At 47.2% G+C, this 10,979-nt stretch overlaps 1 protein-coding gene across 1 annotated transcript; it reads right to left on the minus strand.

The window, feature by feature from the left end:
* Nucleotides 1–699: 699 nt before the first annotated feature.
* On the minus strand, nt 700–1,919 carry LOC124687453 (expansin-B11-like). Its single transcript, XM_047221238.1, has 4 exons — nt 1,676–1,919; nt 1,476–1,588; nt 1,121–1,320; nt 700–1,030 (listed from the first exon to the last, which is right to left on the minus strand). Exons 1-4 carry the CDS (start codon nt 1,917–1,919, stop codon nt 700–702), a joined length of 888 nt encoding a protein of 295 aa, XP_047077194.1.
* Between the last annotated feature and the right edge of the window lie 9,060 nt (nt 1,920–10,979).

The raw sequence follows: 10,979 nt of genomic DNA on the forward strand, positions 1-10,979 counted from the left end.
AGAGGAGAGCAAAAGTACTGATACCAAAGAGACTAGCACTTCTCATTATCCAGGGGAATAATATGGTGCCCCCAAGCATAGGTAACATTCACGTTCCATGAAGAATAAGGAACAGAGTGTTAATAATTCCGTAACGACGACCATGCAAATCTTCATGAGGAACATCAGTGCCTTCAAGATTGTCAGATTTTTCGAAAGAGCTCTGAACATGTTGGCTAGCCTCTACAAAACGTAGCGTGGATGCCTAGAGTGTGACCTCTGCTTGGCGAAGTGTGCTGGACTTGACACTGCAGATTTCAGTACACAGTACATCTCGATGGTAACAATTCATTTTTTCTGAAGGATTGAGTTATCAAAATCACTTAATCACACACAACTTGATACATCGGCATGCAACAATAGTTGCACTTACAAGCTTCTCTTCAACAACAAAGCAGCAATAGAGCACTATGAACTTCTCCTCCAGAAGAAAACAGAGGAGGAGAAATGAAATACTGAGAAATCGACGACAAGCATCGCTAGGGGAGTGCTTAGAGACCATGGAGGGAAGAGCTAGCACAATCTTACGGCCTACTCCTCCTCTTCTGACACCGCCTCTCGCCGCTCCCGGACGCGTAAATTAATTACCACACTCTGCACTGCTTGCTTAATTACTAGCTAAGCACGGTGCAGTGAAAAAAGGACTGACGAAGCTGTAACTTAGGGGAAGTTCACCAGGGAGCGGTACGTGGCTCCGGGCGCCCAGCTTGCCGGGATGACGTTGTTGACGACGAGCTTCCTGCCGGAGTCGGAGGTGAGCCTGAGCGAGAAGGGCCCGCGCAGCGGCTTGCCGGTGTTGGAGTTGAGGCGATAGAGCGCGCCCCAGTTCTGCGCCATGGGCGACCAGGTACCGCAGTTGGCCTCCATCAGGTCGACGGCGCTGAGGTCGCCGTCGTCGTCCTCGAACTCGATCAGGACCTCCAGGTAGAACGGGTTGGAGCCCTGGTCCACCCTGAAGGCGATGCTCACGCCAGGGTACTTGCATGGCACCCTACCATTAACGGAAACAGTAAGATTCAGTACACTAACTCTGAATTTGTGCTACCTGGACGTAATTCTACAGTGAAGCATGTAGAGGTACCTCTTGTACTGGATCTTGAGGATACCGCCGGCACGGAGCTTGTCGGCCATGCCAGGCTTCGCCATGGCGCCCATGGAGGTGCCGCTCATGTCGAAGTGGGCCGCCTCCACGAGGCAGGCGCCGCCGGGGCAAGAGTCGGTGATGACCACGGTCGCCGGCTGGCCGGAGCACGCCGAGTTGCTCGCGCTATCGCATTTAACCTGCGTACGAGTGCCACATGAATGCATTTAGTTAGGAAGAGCCGACCTCTTTGCGCCATTAATGGAGCTACAACCTACATGAACAGTGTAGGGAGTGACAGTGTAGAGTGCACGCAGACCACACAAACTGTGGCAGTTATGGTGACGTGACGTACCTCATAGCATGCGCCGCAGCCCTTGCCTTCCTTGTACAGCGACGGGCCAGCGGCGGAGATCATCGACGAGAACGGCCGGCTCCCGACGGCGCTCTGGTAGCCGCACGCGCCACCTGAATGGTTCACAGACACATTTGACCAATTAATTAATGTAAGCTTTGTCTAAACGACCATCCCAAGTGAAGTAGGCAACTACTAACCGTCACTTCCGTCGCCGTTTGGGGCGCCGTAGTACGTCGCGCCGCCGGCTAACCAGCCGCCGGAGCCGTAGGCGGCCGACGGGCTAGTGCCATTGTAGCTGCTGTGGGCCTTGACAGCAGGGTTGTGGCTGACCGCCGACCTCGTCTTCGGCTTGGTGAGCTTGCGGGAGCAGGCAATGGGGCTCACGAGAAGTGAGAGCACCACCAGTGCGCCCAGTAGCGCTAAGGTGCAACATTTCGCCATTGCTGCAGTTACCTGTTATAGCTAGCTCTGGTACACTGGAGTAGCTCAAGTGATGCTCGGTGAGTTGCAGGAGTGACCACGGGACTGGTATTTATAGTGAACTTCGCCCAGACGTACGTGTCAAGAGATGTGGGGATTCTGCTGTTGAATTATTGAGGAGAACGTGACTGGCTGGTGGTTTGGTGCTAAAGGAAAAGGCTAAACGAAGAGTGCGGACCTTCGGGTTACGGGAAACCTCTATTTTAAAATTCGGAATGGCTAGAAATCAGGCGCCTGATTTTTAGTATGTATCAGTCGACGCTTTTAGCTTTTGGATTTTGCCTCGCGATTTGTGCAGTGTGAGAACATAGTGAGTTTCCACTAGGTTGAAACTAAGAATTTAATGAGTTTCAACTAGGTTGAAACTGATAATTAGTACTATTTTTATAAGTTACAACTATATTGAAACTGAGATTTGTCACATGACATAGGCGACTGAGACATATTATGTCGACCTAGACTCGCCCTTTAAAATTATTTTTAATTATTTTTACTCTTATTGGTAGCTCCCGTCTCCAGGGTTACCCTCTTCTTTGTAGCGCCCTTTCTGATGGTGCTACCCTGCCGCTAGCATGGCTGCGTGGGTCCCTCGGCTTAGTTAGGTATTACCCTGCTAAGTGGGGCTACCCTATGTAGCAGAGCGCCGCAAAACTCATCGCTACCCTACCGATTAGGTTAGCCTGCGCCGACCCACTCTAGCCACCCACCTAGCTCATTTTCTTTCTTCCCCTGTCGGTCTGTTCATCCCCAGTCTCTCCCACCTCACCCCCTCTCAAATCTTTCTCCAAGATCGCTCGGACATGAAGGAATCTTTGGTGGATTTCATTGTCCATCCCCCCGGTAAGTGTTCTCCTCCGATCCAATCAATTTGAACCGAAAAATCTCTCACATTGCTAGTATAGAGTTCACCCCTTACTTCAGATTTCGTGGGGACAATTGCAATAGGTGGAACCCTAGTTCATCCCTTAGTCTTGGTATGTTGCATCCTAGTTTGGATCATATTATGTGTCTGGGATTTGGTTTAAATCTTTGCATGTGCAAGTGTAAGAGATTTTTTTCACAATATATGTTGTCTTGAAAAGTGTTGTAGGTATGGTGGTGCCGTCCAATCCGAAGGACAGACCGATGAAGTGGAAGTACACCATAGAGTGTTGGCCTGAAATTTTTCCAAAAGGGATAGAACAAGCTCGTTGTTGGTGTAGTGACCTTTGTGACCCGAAGTGATGTGATGATTGGGATGAAAAACATGGAAGGAGGTTTTGGACGTGTCCTAATTATGCATATGACCCGAAGTGATGTGAAGATTGGGATGAAAAACATGGAAGGAGGTTTTGGATGTGTCCTAATTATGCATATGACAGTGCCAAGACCAAAATTCCCTTCGACTACCCGTCGATATGTGCCTTCACTTGGATGTGTCCTAATTATGCATTTTCCACAATGAATATATTTATAGTGCATTCCATTATTAATAATATTAAGTGTGTTTATAGTCTCCCCATCTATTTGTTCATTCGTGGAGTGGAGAGACTTGGAGTAACATAGCCACCACAAGAGTGAGGTCGCATACAAGGAGCAAATGAAGTGGAACTATACCTTTGGGATGATTCGTGATGAGAACGGGAGAAACAACGTTTGAAGAAAGAGAAGAAGGACCAACAAGAGAAGAATCTTTGTGAGGCGGAACAAGAGAAAGAGAGAGAGAGAGGGCTGTTCGTGGAAGGGAGGAGGCTGAAGCGGAAGGGAAAGTATCCCCGTTGGAATTAGTAGAGTCATGTATTGAACTTTGATGTCCTAAAATCCGATGTTATTAAATTTAAGGCTATTTCGTGAACTTTCATATGCCGTGCCCTCGGATGTCATAAAACTTAAAAGTCATGGAATTTGGTATCGTAAACCTTATGTCTAAACACATTCTAACTGTGAAATATTAGTTCCATTTGGGAGAAACATTATTTGCAATTTAGTAACACAGTTCTCTAATAATAACTAAAAGAGTATGGTATGTGATCTCGAGGACATTTTTTTGCTGATGGAGGTGGTGGAACCGCTCCGTGGATGTGGCTGAATGTTTTGACGAGTAGGCAGCATAAAAGCTAGGATTCGCCAGCACTTGCCTACTTGTACCTTAGGTAATGCTTGTTCACATATTTGTTTACTTCCGAATGTAGCTCTTCAAACATTATGTACTTGATCATTGTGTGTACCCTAGCTTGGAGATGGGTTCGAGATAGATAACGGTTGCGAACTCTGCGACGTGTACAATGGCACACCCTCGGAATTTTGCTTTTTAGATGATGTGTGTTGGTGTACCGCAGGGAGTATGGCCTTGTTCATGGTCCCCCCTTCATCGTAGGTATAACGAGTTGTCACTAGAAAGAAGGCTTCGAGATTGATCTTTGTATTCCCCTTGTAAGGCATTGCGAATAATTTAATAAAGAAGAAAGCTGTTTGGATGCAGAGGCTGGGGCTATACTCCTTGATCGAGGAAAATAAAGTGTGTACCCTAGTTATGTGTACACTAGTAGGAAAACCCTTATGAATGGGATTCTATTTCTGTGGCGCACCAGCTAATTTTTGTGGCGCACCAGACTAGATGCGCCACAGAAATAGCTTATTTTTGTGGCGCACCTGGCACGCATGCGCCACAAAAATATGATGGGACCCACATCCGGCCAGCCCCAATCATTGGTTTCGCTATTTCTGTGGCGCACAGGACCCTGTGCGCCACAGAATTAGGCCATTCTGTGGCGCACCAGCCAGAAATAAGACATTCTATAGCGCACCACAAACACATGCGCCACAGAATGTGGCCTTTCTGTGGTGCACCTGACTCATGCGCCACAGAAATAAGCTTTTTCTTCTCCACGCAACTCCACCCTCCTGTGGATCGCCTTTTTTACCTCTGTAAAATATAAAATAAATAGATAGAAATTTCGAAAAATAACCTTCGAGGTGCCCATGTATTATGTCATCTAGTACCACTAAAAATTAACAAACATGAAATTCAACCTTTTTTGCAAAATTGCGTTGCAAAATCATCAAACTTGATTTCTGATTGCATACAGACTCGAAAAAAAAACGCAGAATATATCAAAATAACCAGGAGAAACTTCTACATCCAAATTCAAAAAGAGCAAAAAGTTACGGTGAAGTCAAGATTTTTTCATGCAAAATAGAAAATAAAAAAATATTCTGTGGCGCATAGAATGTTACTTAAAAATTTGAATTTTCTAGCGCCCACTTCTCCAATTCTCCTTCTCCACTTCTCCACTTCTCCTCCTCTCCTCCACTTCTCCACTTCTCCTCCACTTCTCCACTTCTCCTCCTTCACTTCTCCTCCCTTCTCTCCTCGACCCGTCGACCTCCTCCTCCGACCTACTCCGGCGACCACCACCACCACCTCCTCCACCACCACCACCTTCTCCTCCTCCGGTGACCACCTCCTCCTCCTCCTCCTCCTCCTCCTCCTCCTCCTCCACCACCACCACCTCCTCCTCCACCACCACCACCTTCTCCTCCTCCGGCGACCAGCACCACCTTCTCCTCCTCCGGTGACCACCACCACCTCCTCCTCCACCACCACCTCCTCCTCCACCACCACCTCTTCCACCACCACCACCTCCTCCTCCTACTCCACAACCACCTCCTCCGGTCGGCCTCCTCCTCCACCCACCCACCCACCCACCCCACCCACGTACCCAACCACCCACCTCCGGTAACCTACCGGCGAAATTTCAGAAAAATTCAAAAAAAAATCTGGCGGCCCCACATCTAGATCTAGATCTAGATCTGGCCGCCATTTTTTTGAAATTAAAAAAAATCTGTGGCGCACCACCGCCTGTGCGCCACACTTTCTCTTTCTGTGGCGCACCTTGCCTGGTGCGCCACAGAAATAAGACTTTCTCTTTCTGTGGCGCATGGGCAGGTGCGTCATAGAATTCTTATTTTTGAGGCGAGAATTCTGTGGCGCACCGCCCATGCGCCACAGAATGTCCTTTTTGGTGCGGCACAGATGAGACTTTTCCTACTAGTGTTAGCTTGACGATTCTTGTCGCATGATGGAAATCAAGAGAGGTTTTGTTGTTTCGGTCTGGATGTGGGGGCACTTCCCAGTCGAGCGGTGACAAGGTATTAATTTGTCAATGCCTACGGGTTGTAGACTAGGGTTTATTTAGAAGTAGAGGGCAAGTAGATCTCGAAGGTTTCAGCCGAAAAGTACTCGACGATATGAAAACTAGGGTTTGTGAGACAATGAATCGATGCTTTCTTTGTCCCTCGACTCCCCCTTATATAGGAGGTGGAGCCGAGGGATTCTTGATGTACAAGTTACCGAGTTCGGGAAGGTTTCCAATTCCTCCCATAATATTACAAGTATTCTCTCCTAATACAACTCTAGCTTTCCTTAACTAGCAAGCTGGGCTTCCGAATTCTTTTATCCTTCGGGTCGTGGGCCTTCAATAAACCCCGGGTACCATCTTCGGCAGGCCCATTGGGGATGCCTATGTCAGTAGCCCCCGAGATTTTGCTTGAATCGTAGAGTCAGGGAAAATCTCCACCTTTATATTTATTCGATAATTCTAAACTTTATCACATATTTTTCATACAAATTTCTATATTGTACAGGGATAATGGTAATTGGGGCTAGTTCATGTGACGGATCAGGTACTAGTTAACTGCTCTAGTGGCAATCCGCAAAAACCTACTTCAAGATCACGTCCCTGGACATGATCTCGGGATACTGGTGTAAACTTCGACAGGTGCCGCTTAAGGTCTTACCATTATGTCGAGTCCCAGTTATATTTATCGGGTACCTAACGCATCCGTTAGGATTTTTCTTCGTATCTGTTGATACGGATAAAATTAGCAAACCGACGTCAGAGACGGCGCCACGCCACACAGAACAGATCTGGGGTCTTACCTTCGCAAAGTTTTGCGGCATTCAGAAATTTGTTCGCAACTTTGGCGTTCTGAGAATATATCGTCGAGTGCTTTTTCGGCTGTTGGAATAGCACATTTTATTGAGTCAACGGATGACTTATATTTCTCTCCCGATGGGAGTATATGTAGAGTTATGTATATAACTCGAAATATGCTCACTTTTTCTTCTTCTTTTTCTCTCTCTTTTTTATAATTTCATCGGGCACGCGAACAACGTTTCCGATGGGAGTAGCCCCGAGGCTACAACCAAGAACTTGTGCTTGGGTGTAGGCTCCACGCCTTATGTCGCTATATTTTTCACCTAACGCATAATTTTTCAAATCTCTTGGGTGCGCGAACAGCGCTCCCGATGGGAGTAGCCCCCGAGGCTATGAGCAAATACTTGTATTTGATCATAGGCTCTCACCATTTCTATTTTGTCTTTCTCGAATTTTTCATTTTTCCAAAGTAGCCCCCGAGTATTTGATCAAAAACTTGTATTTGATCAAAGGCTCTCAAAATAGTCCATAATCCTCTGCTGTCGCCTTTTTTTATGAAGCTGCTTAGTCGAAACTTTCTTTTGTTAATGTGACATCACTGTTGACGATAGCCACGACTACTATTCTTGGAAAACACGAGAAGTTCTCTCTCACTGCCTTGCGGGCCCAAATTACGCATCGTATTGACACGTCGCGCAAGTGGGGGACACACGTCCTCCGCTTTTCCTGGCGCACGTACTGTAGCGCCTGTGCTTTCTCGTCTGTATGAAATTACTTTTTACCCCTTGTCCACGTGTACGCCATCTGTCTCGCAATCTCTAAATCGAACGGTGCGTCGATTCAGCGCACCTCTATATAAAGGCATCTTCTTCCTCCTCTAGTCCTTTCACTCGCGCCGCCCCTCTGCTTCTCCTCTGCAAAAATCCTCCATTGCTTCCATTGCTCCAAGCGCTCAACCACATTCACACTCTTCGTCGCCAAGTTCATTGATGCTGCCTCGCATCCGTTTAACAAGGCACAACACTCCGGAGTCAAGAATGGCGACGGCGGATCTGGGAAGCGCAGAGTGGGAAAGATCCAAGATCTCTGCCCAAGACATCAATCTGCTGAAGAAGATGGGGTTTAGCAAGAAGGAGAACTCGCTCCGCTTCCTCAAGGAGGAGAGCTATCCAAAGCCTCCAATCGAGTATCGGGTCAGTTTTGTTGACCACCTCATCCGAGGTCTTTCTCCCCCAATCCATGAGTTTCTTAGGGGTCTTCTTTTTGTTTATGGGCTTCAACTGCATCAGTTGACGCCCAATTCCGTCCTCCACGTGTCAATTTTTATCACATTGTGTGAGTGTTTCCTCGGGGTCCAACCTAATTGGGCTCTGTGGAAACGTATTTTCTGCCTCCGCCGTAATGGCTCCCACAACGTCGCCTACAACATTGGCGGCGTTGTTATCTGCGTTCGTTCTGACGTCGAATATTTCGATGTCAAATTCCCCGACTCTGTCCAAGGTTGGCGAAAGAAGTGGCTATATATCCGCGAAGAAAGCTCCAATCCAGTGGAGGACAACATCGCCCCTTTTGACGGAGAAGCAAAAATCCTTCGCCGCCGTTCCTGGGATGCTGAAGCTACCGAAGCTGAGAAGTTGGCGACAGAAGCGCTGATGACTCGCATCCACGAGCTTCAAAACACCCGTGGCAAGGAACTTTCGGGCATTGAGATTACTTCCTATTTCCTTAGGATTAGGGTGCAGCCTCTCCAGGCTCGCAAAAATCCCCTCTGGAAGTATGCTGGTGAAGAAGATGTCGACAGGCTCTCAAAAGACCTTCCTCTGAAGGATTTTGAAAAGCTTATCCGCAAAAATCTCATCGCTCAACAAGAAGGATCCAATTCCATCCTCTTGCCGCATTATGCCATATAGTGACGCCAATCCTCTCCCCGAGGTAATTTTTCTTTTAATTGCTATATTGTCATTCCCGAGTTTTAATATTTATCGACTACTATCTTTCTGGCTTCCTCTGCATAACTTCTTTTTTGTCGACACTTTTTTCTCAGAACCACCCTGTTCTCGCTTCTCTTCCTCCTCTTCCTGAGGGTGGAGAAGTTGAAGACCGCATTGTTGTCGATGATGACAACCAAGGCACCTCGCGTCCTGAAAGTGAAGTCGCGGGTTCTCACAAATCCGCGGCTTCTTCTGAAAAAGACGCTGATTATGAGGCCACTGCCTCGACACATTCTCTTCCTCCTGCTGTTTCCCCAAGGAACAAGAGGAAAAGGGACGAAGTCGAAGATTCCGGCACCTCCAAAGCCGAAGAAGCTGCTCCTTCAAATCGGAAGGCAGCTTTCGATCCATACCTTGATGCCCTCGTCAGCTCGTAAGTTACCCCTTGCGTCTTACTGTTTTACTTCTTTGAAGTTTTTTGTCTATCTTGCTTCTTATACTGTCGCCATTTTACTGTAGTGGTGACGAGGAAGAATCACCAGCTATTGACGTGACTGCTCGAACGAGTACGTCGCGTACTTTAGTTGTTTCTGAAGTGCAAGTTGAAGGAGAAGAATCTTCGCCTCCTCAACAAAACACCGATGAACCTACTCCTCCTGCAAGCCCCCATGTCCCTTCGCTAAAAAGGGCGAGGGTTGAATCAATCACGGAGCCTGCCTTACAATTGAGTGGCTCCTCGACTCCTCTTTTGGATGATGTAAGTCCCTAAATACTTTCTGATGATATCGACTTTTTCATTGTTTGCTTCTTTTTGCTTTGTGCTGTCGAGCTTTTGACTATATTGACGCTTTCTTTCTCTATCTTTCTTTATCAGCCTCTGATTAAGGAATTCATCCGCTTCGGTGCCCAATTCGTCGGGTACCGTGAATATGCTAGCAAGGCTGAAGGTAATATTTTTCTGCTTCTCCTGGCCCATGACTTCTCACTCCTTTCTTGTCGTGACTTTGACTGGTTTTGAATATTTTGGTAGAAAAACTTGCGGAAGCTAACAAGCGTGCCGATGCACTTGCTCAAAAATTGGAGCAAAGTGAGAAGGCTCGCAAGGAGGCTGAAGCAAATGCGAAGAAGGCCAAGGCAGATGCTAAAAAGGCCAAGGCAGATGCTACTGGTGTTGAAGATCTTCGGAAGAGGCTTCACGACGCAGAAGCTGCTTTGAGCGACAAAATAGCTGAGCAAGCTGCTCGAGAGGAAAAAATCCTCAATCGCTTAGAGGCACAAAGTCGACGTTTTGTTAGTAAGTGCTCGACTCTTTGTGCGTTTCCTCGAGTTACTTCTCATTTTCTGAGCACTCTTTACTCACGAGCTATCCTTTGCTTCTTTTCAGGGAGAACTCATCAAGAGTACGAAGTGGATGGTCCTGTAGGCGACGAGCTTCTCGACGCGCTAACCCTTCTTGAAATCCATGGGGATGAATGATTGCCTTGTTACGCGTACAGCACGCGTCCGTTGGGAACCCCAAGAGGAAGGTGTGATGCGTACAGCAGCAAGTTTCCCTCAGTAAGAAACCAAGGTTTATCGAACCAGTAGGAGCCAAGAAGCACGTTGAAGGTTGATGGCGGCAGAGTGTAGTGCGGCGCAACACCAGGGATTCCAGCGCCAACGTGGAACCCGCACAACACAACCAAATTACTTTGCCCCAACGTGACAGTGAGGTTGTCAATCTCACCGGCTTGCTGTAACAAAGGATTAGATGTATAGTGTGGATGATGATGTTTGCAGAGAACGAGAGAACGAGTATTGCAAGTAGATTGTATTCGATGTAAAGAATAGACCGGGGTCCACGAGTTCACTAGTGGTGTCTCTCCCATAAGATAAATAGCATGTTGGGTGAACAAATTACAGTTGGGCAATTGACAAATAAAGAGGGCATGACCATGCACATACATGTTATGATGAGTAGTCCGAGATTTAATTGGGCATTACGACAAAGTACATAGACCGCTATCCAGCATGCATCTATGCCTAAAAAGTCCACCTTCAGGTTATCATCCGAACCCCTCCAGTATTAAGTTGCAAACAACGAGACAATTGCATTAAGTATGGTGCGTAATGTAATCAACAAATACATCCTTAGACATAGCATTGATGTTTTATCCCTAGTGGCAACAAGC

The sequence above is a fragment of the Lolium rigidum genome, chromosome 2, assembly GCF_022539505.1.
Source record: "Lolium rigidum isolate FL_2022 chromosome 2, APGP_CSIRO_Lrig_0.1, whole genome shotgun sequence".
In the NCBI taxonomy this organism is placed as follows: Eukaryota; Viridiplantae; Streptophyta; class Magnoliopsida; order Poales; family Poaceae; genus Lolium; species Lolium rigidum.